Source organism: Mustela lutreola, chromosome 1 (genome assembly GCF_030435805.1).
Source record: "Mustela lutreola isolate mMusLut2 chromosome 1, mMusLut2.pri, whole genome shotgun sequence".
In the NCBI taxonomy this organism is placed as follows: domain Eukaryota; kingdom Metazoa; phylum Chordata; class Mammalia; order Carnivora; family Mustelidae; genus Mustela; species Mustela lutreola.
The window spans coordinates 56,848,936-56,874,636 of NC_081290.1; the positions used below are offsets into that span (position 1 = coordinate 56,848,936).

Sequence of the window (25,701 nt, forward strand, 5' to 3'; positions counted from 1 at the left end):
ATATAACTCCTCCCACAGGATTACACCAGTCACTTTCCTGCAGTAACTGGCTTCCTCCCAAGGGGCCTGGCTGGGAGGAGTGTGATAAAGATAGACAGGGGTGTGTGTTATAAAATTCATCTGCCAGAGCTTCAATAAAAAGGACCTCCCTGCCTGCCACAGCAGATGAGACCGCTGTAAACCTGCAAGCTCACCTCACTCCCACATCTGAGATTACATTGGATCTGCATACTCCGAATAAGGTAAGAGTCTGGCTCTGTTACGAGTTTGATTCCCCACCTTTCTTCTCACTACACTGAGGACTTCAAGATCCTATCAGGGACCATTCGGGCTGAGTCTCAATGCCCTGAGGAACAACTAGGTCTTTACGTGTTGTACCTAGGCCCCCGTCCACCCTTCATTCAGGAGCCCACATACCTGTGACTGTTTATCTCCCTTTTTCAATTCTAAGGAAAGACCACAAACCCAGGATGGAAATACGTTCTGAACCATTTTTCTGGGTCTGTCCCTTATACAAGCAAAATCTTTATTACTTTTAAAATGGAGCACTAATGGTATGAATCATCTTATCATGAACTGTACCAAATGAAACCCTAAGTAGTTTGTAAGTTTCTTATTTGTTGTCAATATTTCCAAAGGACAGAGTAAAGTTGAAATGCAAGAGGTGAGCAAAGTTGGTGGTATAAAAGCCAAAGAGATAAGTTCTAGCTCCTTTCCCATTTTGTCACTTGCCCAGTATGGGATATTGAACAATTCATTCACCAGTGTGAGCCTGAGCTGCTACATCTGTTACCTGGGGGTGATTTATTTTTACTTACCAGGAACAGCTCTTGAGTGGATTATGCAAGGGAGAATCAAATAATGGTCAAGGTCATAGCATACAGCATGTGTTAAATAGAAGTGATACCTCTTCTTTCGCCATTTTTAAAAAAAAATCTAGTCTAGTGCATGGTATAGAGTAGATATTCCATAAATGCTTGTTTAATGAGTAAATGAAGGAATGAGGGAGTGAGGGAGTGAGTGGGTGAGCAAACATAGGAGTAAGGGAGTAGTGAATGAGAATTTATTTGGCTCAGAGAGTGGTGGAAGTATAGGAGGTTTTTGACATTCAGGACTCAATTCAAGCCAAAATATGAAGAGATGTGCTGCTGGTCTAATAATTCCAGGAGCCAGGATTCTTGATCTCACTTCCAAGCAAGGAGGCATATGTCAGTGTAGAGGGAGGGTTACCCTGCAGCTCTGCATTGCTGAACTATTGCCCAGCACTGACTCACCTGCTCTTGTCAAACAGGTTTCCACCAAGCTGAAGCCATGAGGATCCATAGCCTCACCCTGCTCTCCTTCCTCCTTCTGGTTGCTCAGGTGTCACTGGTGAAGGGCAAAAAGGAAGTAAAGAATAGACATGTCAGCAAAGGCACCAAATTGCCTACTCTGGGAGAGACCCATATTGAGCCACCCAAACGCCTGACCAAAGGCAAGTTTGTCACTCAAGACCATGCCAACTGCAGATGGGTGGTGACTGAGCAAGAAGAGGGCATCACCCTGAAGGTTGAGTGCACCCGAGAGGACACTAAATTTTCCTGTGTCTTTACTGGCAATCCAACTTCCTGCCTAGAGTCAAACAAAAAGAATGTCTATTGGAAACAAATAGGTCGGAACCTGCGCTCTCAGAAGGTAATCTGTGGGAATGCCAAAACCATCCTGAAAACCAGGGTGTGCAGAAAGAAGTTTCCAGAATCCAATCTCAAGCTGGTGGACTCCACTCTGATTCAGAATAAGAAACCCACCCAGGGGTTAATGGAGCCCTCTCCCAAGGAGCAGAGCAAAGTCAGTAAGGCCTTCCTCAGGGAACCTAGCAAGGTCAAAGAGTTATCCCCAAAGGAGCAGAAAAAGGTCAAAGAGAATATCTCCTTGAGCTCAGTGGAGACTCAGACCATAGCTACCAAGGATCCAAAGTGTGTGGAGGACCCAGACTTGATAAACCAAACAAAGACGGCCCTGGACTACTGTGGGGAATCCTGGAGCTCTATCTGCCAATTCTTCATCACTATGGTACAGGGCAGTTCATGCTAATGAGTCAAAAGAGAAAAGAGTCCTTTGGGAGGTGCTATGTCAAAGTCCTTCAGTATGCTGTCAAGCTCTCTGAGTAAAATGAACATTTGTGCTAGGAGAGTGCAGTGGAATATGTAAACAGATTTTGTAACTTTTGTTTTTGTGGTTTGGAATTTACTTTATATTCATTTCCTTAAATTTTTATTTCAGAGATTGTTTACCTCAATGTATGTTTCCATGCCCCACATAGCTATGGGTATATGAACAGTGAGGACCATTCTTTGAGCTGAATGAGCTGAATGATGATTCCAGTGCAATGTACTTTCTGCTGAATTAACAAATTTAATAAAGCTCTGGGTATTTTTCAGAAATATGTTCAAGCATTTTTTGTTTCTTTATGTCTACTTTCAATGAACTCAAAATAGTCCCCATATCTGGGGGAAAAGTATCTAAGTAATGACTCATCCTAAGTAATCCTCAATGTGACCCATTCCAAAATCCCTATCTTAATCCTTTCATCCATTGGTCTGTGGTGTCTGATGCTTACTGCACTGTAATAATTAGGATCCCTGATTTCAGATGGGTCAAATAAGGCATGGTGTCATTAAAAAAACAAATCAGGGTCTCACAGATGGTAAGAAGGAAGGAAGGATTTGAACCAGAAGGTCTGTAAAACCAAGTCCACATGCTAGAGGAATGCCCTCTACTGACTCAGGTCAGAGCGGGGCATCTCTTCTTGCTATATGTGAGACCCCTGATTTTTAGGGGTTCATTTTTGGCCTGGGGGAGAGAAGCTTGGTTAAGTACAATGTCCTGTGATGAAAACCCCAGTGTAAACAGGAAAAGAAGATGGAAACTGCTGGAAGAACTCTGGTTGAACTTCATGGAAGAGGTATTACTGGAGCTGGATTTTGGAAAGAATATTCTTAGGTAAGAAATGAGACAGAATGAAGACACTTTGGGCAGATGACAACATGTGTCAAAGCAAAGATGTATAAAACATCCTAGAAGCTGGGAGAAACCAGGTGGCTGGAATATGGTGGGAAGTAGAGATGATACTACTGTTAGTCATTTACTTGTTAGTAAGAAGGATCTGAAAGTGTTTTGTTTTTCTTTTTTTTCAAGAGTTGGGGAGAGAGAAGGTTGTGGTCCTAATGCCTTGTCACAATTTCATTAAGAGCAAAAAGCGAATAACAAAAGATGGTTAAAAAAGAAAAAAAAAAAACAAAAAATCACTCACTCACTTTAGAGTCTCTGTCGGTTGCAGAGAAGAATGGCAGGTAGCTTGGAAGAGAGACCATTTTCACTCACCAAAGTACCAGGACCTACACTAAGGATTGTCAGTGGCCAATCCAAAGTGTGTCATTACTCACATTATCAACACTAACATTCATCCTCTCACTTGCCATGTGCCAGACACTGTGCTAAACTTTTCCTGTGGAGTCTGCATACATGCATTCATTCAACATGTAATTTATTAAGCACTGAACCTGCCAGACTCTGTTCTAGGTGCTGAAGATATATCTGTCCATAGTAGATGAGTGTATGGATGGTCAGCTCCCAGTGACCCGTGGTAATTTCCCAGTGGGAAATTGATGATAAAATCACAAACATACAAGAGATAGAGAGGGAAACTAAAGGAGGAAAAGGGGGTAACAGTGATGAAGTGTAACCAGTCTTAGATCAGATGGTCAGGAGAGGCTTCTCTGTGGAGGTGACTTCTGATTCTAGATATGTATGAAGTAACCAAGCCTAGTAACTCTCTGGAATAGGGATGTTCCTAGCAGAGGGAACAGTCAGTTCTAATGCCCTGAAATTACTTTTTATGGCAGACACTCTTCTAGGACTAGAAAATGGCAGCAAACAAAAAGAAAAAATATCCCTCTTCTCATGGTGTTTGTATTCCAATGACTGACTCAGGTTTTGCATGTTCAGGAACATCAAAGGTTACAGAACCATTGTAGGACAGGGGCCATGACCTGATTTGTGAACCTTATCCCCATTGGCAAGAGAACTGAACCAACATCCCTGTCCATTCCAAGATTCTCGTAGCCATCTCACGTAAGGGACATTTTCCCTTAAATTCTACACAGATTGTGAGCCCTATGGATGTCCCCTACTCATACATCTCAGTTCCTTGTAGTCCTGAAAAAGGAAAAGACTGTTGAACACTTCCAGGGGTCATTAAATAATAACTCTGGTCTAGCCTGAGTGACATAAACATTGAAGAACTGACCAGACTAGATTCAAAGACTTTCTAAGCTCACTCCCAGCCCATGAAATGGTACTTAGTTCACTGATGGTGTTTAGCCACTGCCAAAACTGGGAGGTTTGTTTCCAACATGGTGAAGTTTCCTAGACTCAGGCTAGAGGTTTGCCTCTGTTTTTTCCCACTCAGTATCTCTATGCTAATTATTTATTTCTTCTGAACTTCAAGAAGTTTATCTCAACAATGAGAACGGTGAAACCCACCTTGAAAGGCTGCTCTAAGACTCACATTGGTCAATAAATCTAGAGCACGTAGTGCCTCACTGCTTGCACAGAAGGTGTTCAACTCAAGTGACAGTCTAAAGTCAAGCCACAGGGCACGCTGTGGAGGATGTTCAAAATTTCCTTAGGTAAACTCTTTAAAAAGTGAGAGGGGTTTTTCCCTAACACAATAACAAAGAAAAACAATAATTATGGAGAACCTGGCATATGCCAGTGACTTTGCCCCCTTCTCTTATATAATTCCCTCAACAATGCTGTCTATTAGGTGTTATCATTTTCATTTTCTAGATAAGGAAACTGAGGCCCAGAAAAGCTGAGCTACTTTCCAAGGTCCCCAAGCTTGAAGTGGGAGAGCCTTAAAGTGAGAAACCCAGGGTCTGGAGGTCCTCCAGGCCTTTCTGTGTCTGAAGCTCATGATTTTCTTCACTTGATGAGAGAAGAGTGAAACTTGTGGCTTTATTTATTTTTATTTTTTTAAAGATTTTATTTATTTAATAGACAGAGATCACAAGTAGGCAGAAAAGCAGACAGAGAGAGGGGGGGGAAAGCAGGTTCCCCGCTGAGCAGAGAGCCTGATGTGGGACTTGATCCCAGGACCCTGGGATCATGACCTGAGCCGAAGGCAGAGGCTTAACCCACTGAGCCACCCAGGTGCCCCAAACTTGTGGTTTTAGATGCAGACTAAATAAAAGTGAACAGGATGTCTCATACACTTCCATATTTACAGTCCTTTTCATGTCCTTCAAAAAGAAATCTCCAGAAGCTGAAAAGCTAAAAGCTTTAGCTTTTGTTCATGCTTAGCCTTCCTTCATAGTCACATCCCAAGGCAATGTTTTTTAAAACACAGTAAAAAACAAGTTTAAAAACACAACACAGATTTTATATTAGCTTCCATCCAACTTCGAACTCCATATTTTCTCTCTGGAGACTTTCTGAATATGAAGTGGAAGGGCCAGCTTGTGTGTGTGTGTGTGTCTGTCTGTCTGTCTGTCTGTGTCTGTGTGTGTGTAAGCATGATTGAGATACAGTTACCCTTGATAGCAAGAGACAGGAAGATCTCAGGCAGGTAAGAGGTGCTTCAAGATGGCATGACTGCATCCCCTAAAGCAGCTCAGTAAAGGAATTTCTTACGTTCCTCATAAAACTACCTCTCAGCTTTAAGAGGGCCTCCTCCCTGCCTGCAGCACTGTCTCTGTGTAGTAACTCAGTGTAGTGCCGACTTGAATCTCTGGAGTCCAGCCCATCTCACCTTGCCTCCTACCCATTCGCTTCTTCCCCTACCTCCCTCCTGAGTTGTTTTTGGCAGAACAAGGAAAGGAGGCAAAAGTGATTGGAACCAACAAAGGCAAGGGCAGCCATCATCTGTGGTACTGGTTCTCATAACACCACACATACAGTACTCACCTTCAGCTGTCTCACTCAGAAACACTTCATGAACAATATGCAAGAAAACATTCATTAGGAGCCTTGCTGGATGTGGGGGAAATAAGACAGCAAAGATGGTCTCCAACTCATCTATCGTAATAGCCCCAGCAACTGGGTCACAGGCCAGCATATAATTATTCTGAACAAATACTTATTGAGTTAATAAAAGAGGAGAGAAATCATGGCAGGGGCAAAGATTATGGGCTTCAGAGTATAGGAAGCTGGGTTTAAATTTTTAGTTATTTGACCTGAGATAAGTTACTTTTTTCTTATTCTCAGTTTCCTCATCTATAAATTAGGTCTAAGTATCCATTCAGTAAGATTTGACATGATTTAAAGTCTAAAGTGTGATCCTTACACAATGGATTTTTCTAAGATTTGGTTATGAATGAATGAATGAATGAGCCAATTAATTGAGAGAGAAGACAAGTAGGAAATGTTCTAGATAGGCTACATGGGACTCAAGACATACCATGCCAAATGGAGTTTGGCTGTTCTGAATCACCTCCCAAAGACCACCCTCTACTTAATGGCCCAGGAGGCCTCTCACATTCGTGGCCTGGATAGAGTCACTTTCCACAAAATAGGAGATAAAGGCAAAGCTGGTTCTTTAGGGCAAACTTAAAGACTTTCTTAACCTGCCTTCCAGTGACTCACCACAGCATCTCCCCTCCCTTATATCTACAGCTTGAGTGCTGCAAGCCACCTGCTGCCCAGGTCATCTTTCTGGGGGGCACTGTCCATATACCACATGCATGCCAATGACTCACACATTTACATCTTCAGCTCAACCTCTCTTCTGACCTCCAGCCTCACTCAGCATCACCACTTGCATATCCAAAAGGTGACTTAAATAACATATACCAGAAACACTCCACTGATGTTCCCCCCCAGTTCTTGCTCCTCCATGTCTTTCCCAACTTAGTTAATCATAAAGTCATCCTTCCCATCGTGCAGGTCAGAACCCTTGTAGGGTCCTACTTGACTCCTCTCACTGAGCTCATCTAATTTATCTACAATTCCTGCCATCCCCACTTTCAAGAAGATATTCCAAAATATGACATTTTGCTACCTGATCACTGCCAACCTGGTCCAAGCCCCAGCCTGTCTTTCTGGATTATTGCAGTAGTGTCTTAATTTTCTTCCTGCTGTCAGCCTTGCCTTGTAGAGTCTGTTCTAGCACAGCAGCAGCGACATCCCTTCCAAAATCTGAGTAGGAGCACCCCACTTCTCTGCTAAAAGCTGTCCGGTGGCCTGCCATCTCATTCAGAGTAAATGCCAAAGATTGTTGCAGAGCCTTACAGCGCCCTATAAGAGCCAGTCCCTCACTACTTTCTGAACTGATCTTTTATGATGTAATCCTGGGATTACTCTGCTCCAGCCATTCTAGTCTTGCTGTTCCTAGAGCTCACTCCGTACTCTCCTGCCACAGTCCCTTAGCACTTGCTCTTCCCTCTATATGGAGAACTCCCTTACTTCCTTCAGATATCAACTCAGATGCCACCCTGGTCCTCAACGTTGTTTTCTTTTCCCCATACCACTCTCATCATCTGAAGTGCACAATATTTATTTGCTTCATTTGCTTATTGACTTATTGCCTCTCCTTAGAATATAAGCTTCTTGAGAGCAGACTTTGCTTTGGTCACTGCTGTTTTTCTAACATGTTGTACAAAGCATGGATCTCAATACACGTTTAATTATTTTTAAAACCAGTGTAACCACAAGAGAATCAAGAGACAAGATTTCTTTCTGTCAGGCAAACTTCAGCCTTAATTTCCATTTCAGAAATGTGATTGAGGTTAAATTTCTTGTCCTAATAAGTCTAAATATCCTTATCTGGAAAATAGCACTGAAGAAACTCTTATAAAGTAAATGAGTCAAAGAATATAAATTACCAAACTCTTTGCTTGAAACACAGTCATTGATCAAAAATTATGTTTGTTGTTCTAGTTTTTCTGTTATTATTATTATTAAACATCATGCTTTCCAAAGGGCATGATGCTGCCTGTTCTCTAGGTTCCTGACAAAGATGGCAAGGTCTGCATCTCTCCCAGCTGATACACGCTTAATTATAAAGTCCCTTCCTTCATGATCTCCATTTACTAACCTAATTAGAAAGAGGGTTTTGATTTTATGAAGATGTTTTGAAAGGAAAAGAATTGAAGGAAAACATGAGTATAACATGGACCCCCAGAAAATCTGATTGCTGGAAACATGAGAGGGTCCTAGGCAGCAGAAGGGGCCAGGAAAGAGTGAAATGGAAGGCAGCAAGGAGTCATTGACCTAAAAATAAAAAGGTCCAAGGTTGAGCAGGCTTCCTTCTCTGGAAGACAGGAATCAAAAAGGCCTTGTTTTCTAGGAAATGCACTAGTTCTGCCTGGCAGGCTCATAACTTCTGCCAAACTTAGCATCTCCTCCAGATAAGTCAGGGGAGGTGGGGTGGGAAGTATAGAGTAGCTGTGTTTTTTCAGGCAGGGTGGCATGGAGATAAGAGAGTGGGCTCTGGTCATGGATAAATGGACTTGATCCTGAATCTTCTACTTACTAGCCATGTGACTCTGGCATGTTCCTTAACATTTCAGAGACTCAGCTTCATTCATGCAGCAAGTGCTACTAGTGTCTTCCGTGTGCTGTGAACTGGGTAACAGGATAAGCATGCAGAAAAAAAAAAAATGTTTACTGAGCATGTACTATAGGCCAGACACTGCTCTATGCATGTGTATTATCTCACTTAACCTTTATAGTCTCCCACAAGGAGGCACTACCCTTCTTCCTATGACGACATTGACAATGTCAAGAAACTCGCTCAAGGTCTTAGTAAGTATCAGACATGGAAGTCAAGTCAAAGTAATCTGGCCCCAGGTCCAATCATTTGACCGCTAGAGAACTTTCAAGAAGCTGGAAGCTCCAATGTAAATGTGCTGTCGGATGCAAGCATGGTGTAGGGCCAGATGGTGGGGTGGGAGGTGAAATCAGCATAGGTCAGCAGGTGTAGCTGGAGGAGACGGAAGCAGTGGTCACAAATCAGAGAAGATTTCCCTAAAGAGATAACAAAGCTAAAACCTTTAAGGGAAAGGGGGTTACTGGGCAAAACAAATATACACAGAGAGTGGCTCAGATGGAACTTGGGGATAACTCTCTCAACTATTTGGTCACATTAAAAGGACCAAAACATTGATTGGCAGTCCTGGAGACACTAGGGTCCTCTGATTCTATACCCTTTCTCCTATAGACTAGCCTGCACAAAGAGGTAGTACACCTTTAGATGTGGGGTGTCCTAGATGCTCTGCAGACAAAATCACCCTCATAGACAATGGGGAATTTGTAGCACATTCTGTTTGCTCAGTTCATTCAACAGCAGGTGTTCTGCTGAGGGCCAGGGGTAGTGAGAGAAGTGTAAAGGTATGAATGCAGTAGACAACTTCTGCCCTGGTCCACAGGGGACTACATGAAACATGGAAGATGCAAGTATGCTGTTGCTCAGTCATCTCCCAGTATTTAGAATTATGCATTTTATTTCAGCTTTAAATGCAAACCAATGACTTGTTCTAGCACTCAACCAAAGGAAGGCCATAAAAGTGATTTTGACTAAAATCAGTTTTTACAAAGCAGGCACTGACTCTAGAACCTGACCACAATGTGCAATGTGACTTGGCAATGGCATTTTTATACTGTATGCTGCCTGAACTAGCTTCCAATGTCAAGTGACAGCCCCCAAGAAGACCAGCCAGGGTGGGCTCTCCTCTACCACAGGAGGCTTCCCAGAGCCTCTAGGGTGTCTTGAGCCTAAAAACCTACTACACCCACTCCTACCAGCATAATTGCTCTAGAATTGTCTTTCCTGGAACTGGGCATGGGATTTTCTCTAAGCCAAGTACTGGTAACACCAGGGAAGGCTAAGGTTCAGCAAAAGCAAAAGCCCAGATGGGCTACCCCAGAACAGACACCACTGTTGTCCAGGAATCTTGAGGTTGGAACCCTCAGACTCTGGGAACCAGGTAGGGCCAAACCAAGCAGGTGTGAGGACCAGACAGAACCTTTATTAGGTGCTTCCTGCATGCTAGGGGCAGTGATTCCAACCTTACCTAAAGGTAAGAATCACATGGGGAGCTTTAGAAAAGCTCACTGCCCAGGCTGCTCCGACACCAATGATATCAGAATCACGGGGCTGAATAGCTCAGGGATTTTTTAAGCTCTGCAGTTAACTGTGATGTGCAATTAAGGTTGCAATCTGCTCAGCTGGGCACTGTTTACCATGCTTTCCCTGCATGGTCTCATTTCATGACCATCCTATTGTCAGGAGAACCAGGGGTGCAAGGAAGTTCATCATTTGCCAGAGTCAGAGCCTGGAGTCTCCCCAGGTGCCTGCCTCCAGAGCCACGCTCCCAGGTGTAAATACAGGCATGAAGGCAACTACCATGTAGCAGAAAGAGCAAGAACCTGGGTTTGAACCATTTCTGCCCCCCATCCCCACCCCAGTGCCTAGGGAGCCTTGGGCAAGTCAATTCATTCCTCTGATTCTTTCAGCTTCTTGTCTGCTGAACAGGGGGATGTTATCACCTTTGCAGTATTGGTGATTTAAGGAAATGATGTTTATGAAGCAACTTGTAGTCTTTCTGGCACATAGTTTAGTTCTTGGTTCTTTAACCTTATTATTAGACCACATGCCCAAAAATGAATCAGCAGATGGGATGGCAGTTATCAAGAAGAGAACATCCCTCAAAACGAGGCATCATGGGTACCTGGGTGGCTCAGTGGGTTAAGCCGCTGCCTTCGGCTCAGGTCATGATCTCAGGGTCCTGGGATCGAGTCCCACATCGGGCTCTCTGCTCAGCAGGGAGCCTGCTTCCCTCTCTCTCTCTGCCTGCCTCTCTGCCTACTTGTCATCTCTGTCTGTCAAATAAAATAAATAAAATCTTTAAAACAACAACAACAACAACAACAACAAACGAGGCATCATGTTCTAAAGGGCAGGTGAAGGTAAAACTGGAAGTCAATCCCAGGAGGGGGGACAAGTAGTCCAATAGACAGAGGCATGTAGGAGGGGACAAGACCAGGATAGCTGGGGGCATGGGAAAGCACCATGCCACGCAGTGCCTCTCTCTGTCATCCACAACCTCTCACCCCCACATTCTTCATCACAGGTGTCAGCCAAGTGTGGAAAGCAATATGGCCACTCCGCTCTCCCTTCATACCCACTTTGCTCTTTACCCCCCATCCCCATCCCCAAACTGCTCATTTTCTCCTAAGCTCTCTGGGCAAAGGTTAAGTGATAACTGTCATTTGCTAGGAAGACTCTAAGGTGTGACCCCCTTTCAGTTCCTTAACCCAGTACATGCACCCTCAACCAAGGGTAGTGTTCATTCAGAAAGGACCATTAAAAGAAGGAAAAGAGGGGCACCTGGGTGGCTCAGTGGGTTAAGCCGCTGCCTTCAGCTCAGGTCATGATCCCAGGGTCCTGGGATCTAGCCCCGCATTGGGCTCTCTGCTCAGCAGGGAGCCTGCGTCCTCCTCTCTCTCTCTGCCTGCCTCTCTGCCTGCTTGTGATCTCTCTCTCTGTCAAAAAATAAATAAAATATTTTTAAAAAAGAAGAAGAAGAAAAATGAAAAGAGGGAGTCAGACAGAGAGAATGTGCTAGTCATTTTTGGTAATTCAAAAGTAGTACATAGTATGAAGAACAGCAAATGAACCAGAAAGTGCACACAAGTAAGAAAGAACACAGACCCATCCATGAAGAGACAACACTGATTGTGCCTGGGTGTGGGTCCCTCACATTCTCCCTTAGACACAGGTAAAAATATTTTTAACTGGATTATATTATCTTGTGCTTTTATAACTTTTTTTTAACTTAAATCATTACAAACAAAAAATATCATGAACATCTTTGGCAATACACTTGTTTCTGCAACACCTTTTTAAGGTGTTCAAGGTATTCTGTGATATGTTGAAATTATGGTAAGACCCTCCCATTGTTGCAAAATTAGATTGTTGCCAATTGTTTATTGTAAAGAATTGTTGTTGAAAACTATCCTTACAGATAAGTCATTTCTTTTCACATTTAGGAATTTTTTCTCTTTAGGATAAATTCCTAGAGGGTAGATTGCAAGGTCTAAGAATTGGCTTTTGAAAGAGACTTTTTATTACTGAAAAATGCATACATTTGTAAGTAAACCGACTAGTGTAATGAATGTCTCAGTATCCTTCACCCAGTTTAAACAACTATCAATTTGTGGCCAATCTCATTTGATCTATACAATGTCCCAATTATCCTCCCTCCACAATTGTTCAGGATTAAATCACAGACATAAAACATTTTATTCATAAATATTTCAACACCTATCTCTAGAAGATAGGGCAAGAGCACACTCATTTTTAAAGCTCTTGGAACACATTGCCAAACCACCTGCCAAAAAAATTTTGCAACAATTTCCATTGTTGCAATAATGGATAAAAACCAAGAGGATAAAAACATGGCCATTTCTCCTCACTTCTGTCAACTCTGGGTATCCCAGTTCAGAGACTGGTTAAGGGTGGGTGGGGGTAGGAATCAAACATATAAGACTAAAGAAGATAATTCACTAGAAGGGATTTAGATGGGGAACCAGTTATAAAGATATTGGAAAATCTAAAAGGGCAAACAAGGCATTGTGATCCCAGGAGCCAGGTCACAGAGCTGGAGCTGAGACCCTGAGGGGGGATTTCTTGAGGGGACTAGAGTCAGTGGCTACTGGGAATGCCAGCAGAAACAGAGAAATGGAACAGGGTCCTGGTTTTTTCCCTCCTACTCCACTACCCAATCCTAACAGAAGCCAGTGGGCAGGGGAGTCTGGGAAATGAGTTTGCTTCGGCCCCCCACCCTTTCACCCCCATACCAAGCATCATGGGAAATAATAGGGATAGGTCTCAGAGCCAACAGGCCAATGACCAGCACTTTAAGTATTGCAGCTTTAGTTTAGCTTTGTTAATTAAAATAAGCTATTTATGGGGGCGCTGGGTGGCTCAGTTGGTCAGGCATCTGCCTTTAGCTCAGGTCATGATTTCAGGATCCCAGGATTGAGCCCCACACTGGGCTCCCCAGTCAGTGGAGGTCTGCTTCTCCTTCTCCCTCTGTCCCTCCCCAACTTGTGCCTGCCCTGTCTCAAATAAATAAATAAATAAATAGATAGATAGATAGATAGATAGATAAATCTTTTTTTAAAAAGCCATTTATGGGCTAAAAAATATCTGCAAATATGAAGGAAGACATGAAATTGATGAGTATAAAGTGTAAACAATAGAGCAAGAAAAAAAGAATGAAAGAAAGAATGTAAATTGTATAACCCATTTTGAGGGGAATTTGTCAGTATTTCTCAAAATTTTAAATTGCAAGCCCTTTAGCTTAATAGTTTCCTTTTCAGAGATTTATGCCACGTATACTTGTACAAACCAAGGATATGTGTGTGAGGACATTTGTTATAGCATTGTTTTATAACAGTAAAACACTGAAAACAACCTTCATATCCATAGGCATTGGTTAAAAACAACCATGAGTTAGCTGGAAGGATTTCTAAGAGATGCAGCTAGAGAAATGAAATTTTTTTTAAAAAATGTATATCACTCTTCAGTATGTTTATAAATTAATATGCAGGTAAAATATTTCTCAAAGTGTATACAATTTTTTCTCAAGTCACTAGTGATAGTTGTTGCCTTTAGGGAGAGGAAGCAGGCAATTAGAATAGGAGAGAGATATATTTACCCTTTGTACTTTTAAAATGTTTTCACTATACTTTGTATTAACCTAAACCATATGAAATTGCCAACATTCAGTCATTTTGATGCACAAAACAATAATGTCATATGGTTTATAGCACTATTCTTTGTCCATAAAAGAAGTAATTAACTTCTAAAAGACCAGGAAGAGCTGTTACATTGGAATGTGAATTTGGACTTGACATTTTCAGTAGGATAAGAAGATGACAGGTGATATGTTACCCCACCCATTGTCTCCTTAGGAATTAAGTTAAAAAGCCAGAGGACATCCCATGAGCTCAATTCTTTCAGAAGAGTATACATGAAAGGTTTCTTGATTATCAAGACTATATGGACTTTTAAATCTGTTTAAAATGAAGGACAGTTGAGAGGTGACTGGGTGGCTTCATTGGTTAAGCATCTGCCCTTAGCTTGGTCATGTTTCCAAGATCCTGGGATTGAACCCAGAGTCAGGCTCTGTTCTCAGTGGGGAGCCCGCTTCTCTCTCTCCCTCTCACCCTCCCTCTCCCCAGACTCATGTGCTTTTTCTCTCTCTCTTAAAATATTAAAAAGAAACGGACAGTTGAGAGGCAAGCTGGAGCTATGCATGCTCTCCATCCATTCTACATGCTGCCAAAGGCACAAAACAAACTCAAACTAAGAAAGCCATTCATCCCTCTGCTACTGTTGGAGGATATTGGTAGCTCTCTGTTCCCAGAGCTTAAGTACAATTTTTTTCATACAGACAGATAAAAAGAAACTTAAGCAATATTGACCGCTTCTGATGAAAAACTGCCTGAAGCTCTCCACGTTCCAGAGCCTGACAGGGACTTGGATGACTAAAGTTGCTCTGATTCACCAAGAGCATCTCACAGGGGCTGTTGCTGTAGCTAAGACAACAAGTTCCATGACCCAAACATTAACATCAGGAAAAGCAGGGGCCATTGGTGGAGCATGAAGAGCCTTACACACATTACCTTGTAACATCTCCCTCAGAAAGGCACAGTATCTTGTGCCCATTTTACAGGGAAGAAAAGTGAGGCTTCAGTAAGTCCAGTAACCTAGAACCAGATCTGCCTAACTTTAAAGCTCTTTCTCCCAATAGTCACATAGACATGACAAGTGTCAAAGATGTCAGCTGGTGATAATGATGCTAGCTGGGAGAGATGATGCTGGGCAAGTGTTGTTTGCTGGGCATGGGCTGTTCAGAGATGGGAAAGGATGGTGGGTAGCACATGGGATCAGGTCATTCCTTTGTTTCAAACTCCTCAGTGGTTCCCCATAGCCTTCAGAGTACAATCCAAATTTAGTGCAGCAAGCAGGAGTGCTCCAGACTCCACCTGCTTTGCCAGGCTCTCCTCCTCCCATGACCTTCAGCTCTTGCTAGATGTCCTTGTCCAGCAGAATCCAACCACTTGCCCTTTTTCCGGGTACTCTGTGCCCATACAAGCCAACTGCCTTTGCCTATGCACATGCTTGTTTCTGCCTGGAGTGCCCTTCCCCCACACTGCACTTGTGACCAACTGTAAGAGTCTTTTTCTAATGCTCCCTCCTGCCCTTCACACCCTTCTCATCCCTTGCCAACAAAGGACTCATTTTCTTGTCTTCAACCACCCCTGGTGCTTACGTCAAGCCTGGCCTCCTTCCCTTTCTCTCTCCTTACTTCTTTCCTTCTTCTTTCCATCTTTTATTCCTTCTTTCTTTCAACACTTTTTCATTGAGCAGCCACTCTATAACAGTTGTTAAATTGCATTTGGGTGATTAAAGCTGAATTTAATAAAAAAGGGTCCTTTTCTTCCTGGAGCTTATTGTCAAGAGCAAGAGGCAGACGGTGACTAAAACTGCACAGTTACTGAATGTTTCTACAGATGCAGCACTGCATTATGCATTTGGCATGCCTTTACTTCACTTAACCAGTACTGCAGTGCTACAAGGTAGTGACTTTTGCTTTTAAAAGGGAAAATCAAAGTAGGATCAGGGTTTGAACCCAAGCCATCTGTCATTTAACTCAATACTCTTAAATGCCAAAATAAAAGAGAAGTTTAATAAGAAGGTGATAAATACAATGGAAACACACAGAAGCCTAAACCCAGCTTGGGAAAGACAGATTTCTAGGAAGAGGTGATTCCGTAGGACTTAGAGGATTAACATGGGCAAAGGTGTGGTAGAAGGGAAAGCTTGGCTCCGCAGAGAACCCCAGGCAAGAGGATGTTCCTGAGGTGCAATGCATGAGGATGAAACTGGGAAGATGAAGCAGTAGCTGGGCTGCAGAAAGCCTCATTTGTCATCAGTTGAGTGAGGGCTGTAGGAAATAGGTATAAGATGCAGGATAACTAAAGAATATTTAATGAAGGGACTACTACAAGGATATGGGCAGTGTGAGGGAAACCACCAAGGGGTGGTGGGACACCTGGACTAGCAACTCTGAGCCAAGCAGCCCCACTTTCCCTAGACCAAAAGGAGCAAAAGGAAAGGCTGTTACTAGAGGCCAAGAGAAAATGGTAGCTTTGGCTTCAACCCTAGAGACCCCACTCCCTCACCACTGGACCTGGAGCCTTTGGTAGGAAATCCTGGCGGGGTCCAGAGGGATGCAGGAGAATATCTCAGCTTCTTTCCCCTCCTGTCTCCTGACATCCTTCTGGTGCCTCCCAATGGCCAAACCCAAGCAGAAGACAGAGGGCATATGAGCCCAACTGAACCAATCTATAAGGTCAGTCTCCTAGGTCAGAGAAAGTTAGAGAAAGGTAGCAAGAAGATCTGGAAGGGCAAATGGAGACCACCCAAAACTCCCAGGTTAAGAAGTTCAATTTTTAATTCCATTACTGATGGGTGCCATTGAAGGGTTTGAGGTGGGGGAAACTTAGTCAGATATGGGTTTTCACAAAGACCTCTATGGCAGTGATTCAGTAGACAGAGCTGCAGGCAGTTAGGCATGAGCTAAGGAGATCTGCTGGATCAGGTAAAAGAAAGGCCAAGGTGAGAGATTGTAAGGAATAAGAGCTAGAGATAGAAGGAGATGGATAGAGATAGAATGAGATGGAATATATCCAGGTGAGAGATGATAAGGAGCTGGAAAAGGGGATAGATAGAAAGGAAAAAAGGAGGTCAAACTTTGATTTTAAAAAAGAAAAATACAGAAATTGATGGTTCTTAATGAAGACAAAAGCTAAGATTCTCTTGGATGACCAACTAAATTTCATTTGGGACAAGCTGAATTTAAGTTGATGTGGGGACATTAAAAGGTAGATATCTAGCATATGCTCTGATTTGAATTCAGATATTGATTGGTCTCTGTCCAGAAATTTAGATATCAAAGCTGTCAGTAGGTAAATTCTACTTTAAAACCATTGTTATACCTGAGTTTTTGCGTCCGAGAGACCACCAAGGAGTCAACACTGATGCAATCACATGAGGGTTTATTCGACAAGCTTAAGCTTGGGCCCAAGTATACCCAACACAGCGGAGTAGGGACTTGGACCCCGAGCTTAGTTAAGGCAGGGGTATTTATGGGTTCCTGTTACTAAAGCAGGGTGGGGGTTCTTAGAACTAAAGTAAAGTAGGGGAAAGTTCAGCCCTTGGGCACAGGGGTCTGAGATGGCTGCCAGAGCTAAGATGGCTGTACTTATGCTAAGGCTAAACCTGAGGTGGGATTGCCTTAATTTTTCTCGGCCTCCACACCATGAGAGTGGATAAGATGTCCCAGGGAGAGGGTATGTCCAGAGAAGAAGGCCAAGCTGTCTGGGAGCATCAACACTGAGAGGCAGGAGAAGAAGAACCACTTCAAGGGAGACAAAGAGAAAGACCAGAGGAGACAAGGAGAGGCAGGAGAATGAAGTTTCCAAGAGCAGAGGCTAGAGGATCAACACAATTAAATACACTAGAAAGAAAAAGATAAAAGCAGTACGGGTTGGAAGTAAGTTTTGGGTGTCTTTAGAAAGAGCAATAATGACTAAAGTTGGTGGATGGATTGCCATGGGTTAAAGAATGAAGTGAAGATGAAGCGGTAGACACTAGAATACAGATTCTTCTGCTTACAGGTCTAGATGAGGAGAGAGAAAAGTAGAATAATACCCAGGAGGACCACCAGGTCAGTGGAGTTTTATGGTATGAAATCAGCTTTGAAAAAGAGCTGGTAGAGAAGAAAGACACAGAAGAGGGAGAAACTGATCATACTTCAAAAGCGGGAAGATCACTGATGGAGCCCAGACCTGGAGGCACTAGGGCCAATCACCTTCTACAGTCCTTGCCTAGTTATTTGCCCAGACCCTTAAACCCCACTGCTAGTCTGGGAGCTCTATATCTGCTGTGCCAGGCACAACATCTGGCACATGGCTGTACTCAGTCAATGACTGCTGAGTGAATTATTGACTGAGTGCATGGCTAGGTCATTATTCACACTATAAGATCAGAGTAGAAGAAAAGATCCTTCTCTCTACAACTCACATGAGGAAGCTAAGGTTCAAATATAAAATCATCCAATAGAACTCCAGACACCTTGAGCAAGATAACGGTGTATAGGGAGGAAATCTTGAAGATTTACTTTACATACACACATCTATAAACAAAACTGCCAGCTATATCAAGCTGGATGAAGACCTCTGGTGAGAGTTGTTGGATTAAAATCAGAAAGGCCAGAAACCAATCATCTTTGTGTTTAAATGAACTGAACATTTGAAGAGCATTGATTCTTATTAGCTCATTTAATTTGGCTTATAAGAGGCTACTCTGATTGTGTTCTTTCACTTTTTATCTTGGGGGGCGGGGAGTCAGTTTCTTTCTCAAGGCATTTCTTCAAGTTTTCAGTTGAAGTTCTCTCCCAGAACAACTAAAGATTTGGCCACTTGCAAAGACTGCTGAGGAAGGGGTTCCATGTGAACCAGGTCTCCAAGACCATGGCCTCCAGAGGTCATGCCTCCTGTCTGGGAATAGGAATACTTTGGACCCACCCCCCACCCCCACTGGCCACATTAAATAAGAAAGTCACATGTATGGTAACTGGCTGAGAACACCCTGAAAGACAAAACAAGAAATGTGGTCATTTGGGGAAGAGGGTGAAGGTAAACAAGGGAAAGCAAAAGCTGGTATATCTTTTGAGAAGTAACTTGAGGGAACAAAATGCACTCACTCGTTGGGTCCCAGCTTCATGTTCCCCATTGGTGTGTGCAAAGCTCCCATGAACTTCATCTATAAAATGGAAATTCATTCAATTAAAATTGTCCCCTATGGTGTACCACACACGAGCTAGGCACTTAGAGAACATCAGTGAAAAATAAGAATACCCCTTCTTCTGGATGTTTTAAGAAGGAAATGACATGGGGCGCCCGGGTGGCTCAGTGGGTTAAGCCGCTGCCTTTGGCTCAGGTCATGATCTCAGGGTCCTGGCATCGAGTCCCACATCGGGCTCTCTGCTCAGCAGGGAGCCTGCTTCCTCCTCTCTCTCTGCCTGCCTCTCTGCCTGCTTGTGATCTCTCTCTGTCAAATAAATAAATAAAATCTTTAAAAAAAAAAAAAAAGAAGGAAATTACATAGTGTCTATAAAATTATCCCATGACAATTTATTAAAAGGCTAAATTAGGGGCGCCTGAGTGGCTCAGTGGGTTATGCTGCTGCCTTCGGCTCAGGTCATGATCTCAGAGTCCTGGGATCGAGCCCCACATCAGGCTCTCTGCTCAGCAGGGATCCTGCTTCCTCCTCTCTCTCTGCCTGCCTCTCTGCCTGCTTGTGATCTCTCTCTGTCAAATAAATAAATAAAATCTTAAAAAAAAAAAAAAAGGCAAAATTAGAGGTAACTGCAACTTCTCTGGTGCTTCTCATATGTGGAATATAATGACACAAGAATGTGCCAGCGGGGGAGGGTTGACAGAAACATTCAATGTCTTGTCAACTGGTCTGTGAGTTCCAAGAAACCAGGGATCATGTCTAACTTATTCACCTCTCTGAATCGCTAATGTAGTCCTTGACACATAAATGTCAGGTTATTAATAAGAAATCATTCTCAACTGATTATTGCCAATTAAGTTACCAAATATGTCCAAAATTTGTATTCATCTATAAACACCCCTAGGGTCCTTCTGACAACTAGAGATAATGCAAGGCACTGGATAAAGTGCCTGGTTCATAGATGTGCTCAGGAAAGCCAACCCATTCTTGGGGGTCACTTCCTATTTGTAAACTCAGCGCAGTTGAATTTACTTACTTGGTCATCATGGGTGGGAGAGTCTTCAGAGCCCCTCCAGGGACTCCCCACCTGTATAAGGGAGGAAGTAGGCACAGCAGTGCACCAGGAAGTGCCCAGAGACTTTCACTCAATAAAAGACAGGGCTGGGGCCAGGTCAAGCTCCAGGAGGGATACAGGAATCTGAGGCTAGTCAATGCCCTCAAGGTATGTCTGGTGTAATTAGGCAGATCAGTTTCTCACCACTGCAGCAGTTAAATCCATCTTGGTTGATTAAATGTCACGTGCTGGAGGTGGGAATGTGTGAGCAGGAATGCAGGAGAAGGCAGAGTAGAGAAGTGGGGACTTCGGCGAGGCTCTGAGAGGGGTGTGGGGAGAAGCTGGGGGGCTTTTATAATCAGAGAGCACACCGTGAGCAAGACCTCAAGGTGACAGTGGGTGTGGTCAATCCAGGGTTCAAGAGGACAGCCAGACGGGAAAGAGACAAGGCTAACTGACCTACACCAAGCCCCTACATATGCCTGCCAGGGCTCCCCACCCTAGCTTATATCACCCTCCCCATAAACTTACAAGACAGACTGTTGTTGTTGCCAACCGAGACTCCTTGGAAAACACCAAAGTTGGTATTTGAACGAGGTCAGTCTAAAGACAAAGCTTTTGTGCCTTTCACTCTACCCACATGTCTTCCTGGACAGACCGGGTGGGGCTACCATGGTGATGAGATCTCCCACTGGAAGTGGGAAGATCTTGGTTCTACCCCTGAATAGCAGAGTGACCTGGGCAAATGATGTAGCCTCCCTCCCACTTCCCTCCTGTCATATGAGGTAGTAATTGCTCCTGTTTTGTAAATGGGAACAGCAATTCCTGCCCTATGCTTATCTCAGATCAGCCCCGAGGATTTCCTCTGTGAGGTTATCGCTCCAGGGTATGGGTGGAGGGTGCACCAGGGTCACTTTACTCCTGGAAAAGAAGAGTGTAGCAAATCAGTCACAGCTTTTTAAAGCTTGCACCCAGTGACACACTCATTTCCACTTCTTGAGTCAATGCAAATCCAGTAGCCACACCCAAGCTTGAGAGGCAGGAAAATGCCCTCTTATTGTGTGTCTAGGTGAGAGAAAACTGGGTAGAGTCATGACTAACTACCACGGTAACTCACAACTGTACCACTTGGAATGTTTTGCAAGAGTTTTTGACACACCTGAGTTAGGTACTTGTGATTCTAGGCAATGGGAAGTCCTTCAAGATTTCCAAGGAGGGATGGATAGAAGTGCTAAAGTTTGATAAATTAGTGAAAACTACAGTCAAGGTAGTGTTGGAGATCAGTGGTGATGGCATGCAGGGTATGTTTGCAGTGGGAGAACCTGGAAAGATGGGAGCTGTAAAAGGACACTAGATAGTCCAGGTCCAACCTAGACTTAGGATGGGGGCAATGGAAAGAAAAGAAAAATCCTCAGAGATATTTTCATGCAATATACACTAATTGAGTACCTACTCTGTACCAATCACTGTGATAGGTACCAGAGGCAGGGACAGATAATGATGACCTGACTGTAGAGGCCCTTCCAGTCTTGGTGGGAGAGACAGACATTTCCTCATAGGAAACCCACAGAATTAATAAACCTTGAGCTTGGATGTGGCCACTGGACTTGCTTTGGTCAAAGAGGTAGAAATAAGCATGTCACTGGGAGTCTTCTGTCCTCACCCTTGTGTCTGCCTCACTACTAGTAAGACTTAACACTTAGATGTATCCCCAGAAAACATGCTGTGAATGAGGGATCTACATTTTACTGAAGATGTCATGGAGAATCTGAAAAGAGTGATCCATCACATGCCACACAGCAGAACATATCCCAGTCCCCATCCAATGACATTCTTCTTCCCCTACCTCGTGCTTTGGCCACAGTGGCATCACTTCTCTGTTCCAGGGCTCCAACCTCTTGCTTCCCCCCCACACCTAAAGCTCTTCCTTTTCTTTTCCAAAGTGATTTAACTCTCTCTGAGCCTCTCAGAGTTTGCAGTCTGGCACACACCATAGTTCCAGGCAAGTGATCAGCCCTCCTTAGAACTCACCATCTTTAGAAGAGGAAACAGGTGGTAAAAATCATTGTCAGCTTTCTGTCTTCCTAGTTGTCTTCCCTGACCCTCTTCATGGCCAGGATAAGAGTGGCTTCAGCCAATCTGTTACCTAACCCTCTCTCAGGGGACTCTGAGAAGACAAAGCTGGTCATTTAGTTGTACCTGGCCTCATCTCACTCCTCATTCCACCCTCCCCTCTTCCTGTTGGCTCTGCCCTGTCACTTACAGCTCTCCCAGCGGGCCAGCCTGGCCTCTGGAAGGTCCATGGGCCTCCCCAGGGAACTTCCCCAAGTTTGTGATTTTCTCTACTTCTGCACACAGGTGCTAGAAATCCAAGGGGCTTGGAGAAGGAGACATAAACTCCTACCTGGGAATCTTACTGACCTTTCTCCTTCACAGATGCTCTGTAAAAACTCAGGTCATGATGCCACAACTACATAGGTAGAACTAATGTTCCAAATAAAAACTAAATGATGAATATTTATAAATATTCTTTCTAGAAATGCTAAAGCAATTATTATGTATTGTCCACACTTTAAAATATATAGATAAACAAACATGGATGGAACTAGAGGATATCATGCTTAACGAAATAAGTCAAGTGGAGAAAGACAACTATCATATGATCTTCTTGATATGAGGAAGTGGTGATGCAACATGGGGGGTTAAAGGAGAAGAATCAATGAAACAAGATGGGATTGGGAGGGAGACAAACCATAAGTGACTCTTAATCTCACAAAACAAACTGAGGGTTGCTGGGGGGAGGGGGATTGGGAGAAGGGGGTGGGGTTATGGACTTTGTGGGGGGGTGTGCTTTGGTGAGTGCTGTGGGGTGTGTGGACCTGGCGATTCACGGACCTGTATCCCTGGGGATAAAAATATATGTTTATAAAAAATAAAAAATTAAAAAAAAACACATTAACTCCAAAATACACATTAATCACGGGGATAGCTTTCATTGTTAGAAAGCACAGTACTTATTGAGTGGTCAAGTTCTACAACGTTTTTAATAAAATCGTTTGTGCTATGTCAAAAAAAAAATAATAATAAAATAAAATAACAGAATTAGCACTAGTAAGTGTTTCTCATGTACCTGTATTTTGCAGTGCAGCTTGTCAGAATCCAAAGCCAAAGCATATTCTATCCATAAAATCCTACAGTCTTCTCCAATTAATACAAATCAAGGAGGTCTGTGTCAGAAAACTCATTCTCTCCCCCATCACCACCTACCCACCATGTTTCTCCCTTCTTCTGATACCAATACCACACTCACAACAATGTGGGGATTCTCCCCACCAAGCAATTCTGCCACACCAGCTGCGTGCCCTACAGCTTCACTCCACTCTGACACTACTCAGAGATAGCATCTGATCCCACAGGCAAGGGCTCAAAGCCAAAAGACAGCCCCCTCCCCCTTCACACCAATCACAAGGAGTAGGTTCCAGGGTACTCCCAACTTCTGTCCCATTTGGCTGCAAATAAGCCTCCCTTTGTGTTCCATTTATTTGCTAGAGCAGCTCATAGAACTCGGAAAAATAGTTTACTAGTTTCTTAAAGTATATGATAAAGGACGTAGATGAAACACTAGATGAAGAAACTTCACATAGGGTGAGGTCTAGGAGGGTCTCAAGCACAGGAGCTTCTGTCCTAGTGGAGCTGAGGTGTGTCACTGTCCTGAGAGCTCTGGGAGCCCCATATTTTGGGGATTTTTATGGAAGCTTCATCACAAGCGCATAATTCACCATCACCCCCACTTCTACCCTCTCCCCTCACTGGTGAATGGGGGTGGGGCTTCTAAATCACGATTTGGTCTTTCTGGTGACCAGCCCCAACCAGGAGCCCACCAGGAGTCAACTCATTAGAACAAAAAACACTCCCATTACCCAGGAAATTCCGAGAGGTTTAGGAACTCTGTGTCAGGAACTGAGTCAAAGACAAAGAAATAGAAGATGCCCCTAGTACTCTAATCCCTTAGGAAATTATAAGGATCTTGGGAGTTCTGTGTCAGGAACTGGGACAGAAAAATTTATGTATTTTCTATCATTTTGTAAGGTCCAACCTATGAAGTTGGAATCCTTGTGAGTAAATGTGCTTGAAAATAGATTACATACATCTCTACTTTCTTAAGTTAATTCAAAGAAGGTTTGGCTGGCTATAAAACAGGCAACCAAAAAAAAAAGAATGCTTAAGCTCTTGTACTCACCTGTCAGTGGGACATATAAGTTCTAGCGTCCAGACAATACCTATTTCAATGGCTTAAGAGACAGGTGTTTCATTTTTTTTCTAGCTTTCTGGAAAGTTAAAGTAATCCTAATTTCTATTAGTATAATTGAGAATCAGACGTCTTTACTAATTCTTTCCTATTCCCATTTACAGATGGGGCAAACAAGGTATAAAGAAGCTAAGGACCCTGAGAACAATGGCTTGAAAATAATGGAGCTGGGCTCTGAAACTATATCTGTCAGGTTCCTGAAACCTGATTTCTTAACCTCACTCATGTCTGGGCTGAACGGTTAACATTGTCAGTTTAGTGACTTGTGGTGACTAGTACATCACTAAGTTTTATCGAGAGCGCAGCTCATCAGTAATGCCGCTGGAATGAAATGAAATGTCACAAAACTCGCAGGATAGCAGACAATCAAGCTCCAGTCAGCAGATCCTACAACACACTTGGGATGCAGTACAACATCATGCATTGCCCATTTAGGGAGTGTTTACTCCACAGACAGCTCTGAGCATGAACTTCAGGGTTTATCCCTGTTATGTGTCAGTTTGTTTTATCTTCCCAAATGTCATGAACATCAGTTTTTCACCAGTACCCCTCTAAGAGCTTGTCTTAGTTAAGAGTCTAGGACTGGCCCTGGTTGCAGTTTTGGAGTCTGATGACCCCAAGCTGTACAAGCTTTTGCCTCAGCACTTGTACCTTCAACAAAGTTTTTCCAAGGGACTGATCTTGGACTCTGTTCTATATCCACTCAACTAGTAAGGCCTCCCCACTATTTTTTTTTTTTTTTTTAGATTTATTGATTGATTTGAGTGGGAAAGAGAGACCAAAACTTGGGGGCAGAGGGATAGAGACAGAATCTCAAGCAAACTTCCCACTGAGTGCAGAGCCCACAGGGAGCTCAATCCCAGGACTCTGAGATAATGACCTGAGTTGAAATCAAGAGTCGGTTGCTTAAATGACTGAGTCACCCAGGTGCACCTTGACCTCCCTACTTTCTAGCATATTTAGATTTGGTTGTGGGACTAGAAGACCAGGTTCTATACCCAGCTGCTACTGATGAGATGTGTGACCCTGAGGAAGTCATTTACCTCATGCACTTCATTTTAGTAAACTCACCTAGAAACATCTCATTGAGGTCCTACTAAGGACCAGGCCCTGGGCTGGGTTACATAATATAGATGTTAAAAGTGCAGGTTTTGAAGACAGATACGGATTCATATTCCAGCCCATCACCTTTCTAATTGTGTGTGGCTTTGGGACAGCTACTTCACTTATCTAAACATGAGCCAGCAACCTGGAACTACATGCTTTCCCCATCACCCTACGAGAATGGAGCAGGCATATATCATGCATCATGTGCTCAGCCCTGGGTAAAATGACAACAACAACAGAGCAAACCCAGACACAGGAGAGTGCTTACCACACCCAGACACTCTTACAAGCTGTTGGCATACATTAAACCCAGTCAGTTCTCACAACAACCCACCACTCTCATTATCCCCGCCCTGCAGCTAGGATTTGGGGCAC

At 43.4% G+C, this 25,701-nt stretch overlaps 1 protein-coding gene and 1 long non-coding RNA gene across 2 annotated transcripts in view; one reads left to right on the plus strand and one right to left on the minus strand.

The window, feature by feature from the left end:
• The window catches only part of LOC131819341 (uncharacterized), an 88,753-nt gene that overhangs the window by 44,306 nt on the left and 18,746 nt on the right, over positions 1 to 25,701 (minus strand). Inside the window, exon 2 of the long non-coding RNA XR_009349157.1 lies at positions 1,275 to 1,368. This is a non-coding gene — a long non-coding RNA (uncharacterized LOC131819341). The remainder of the gene's footprint in view (positions 1 to 1,274; positions 1,369 to 25,701) is intronic.
• Positions 143 to 2,402, plus strand: FGFBP1 (fibroblast growth factor binding protein 1). The gene is made up of 2 exons (XM_059154305.1): positions 143 to 242; positions 1,292 to 2,402. Exon 2 carries the CDS (start codon positions 1,312 to 1,314, stop codon positions 2,071 to 2,073), a length of 762 nt encoding a protein of 253 aa, XP_059010288.1. The 5' UTR covers positions 143 to 242; positions 1,292 to 1,311; the 3' UTR covers positions 2,074 to 2,402.

What these genes read in the sequence shown, in the direction of transcription:
- FGFBP1 (XM_059154305.1), top strand. Translation starts at nt 1,312, where the DNA reads ATGAGGATCCATAGCCTCACCCTGCTCTCCTTCCTCCTTCTGGTTGCT.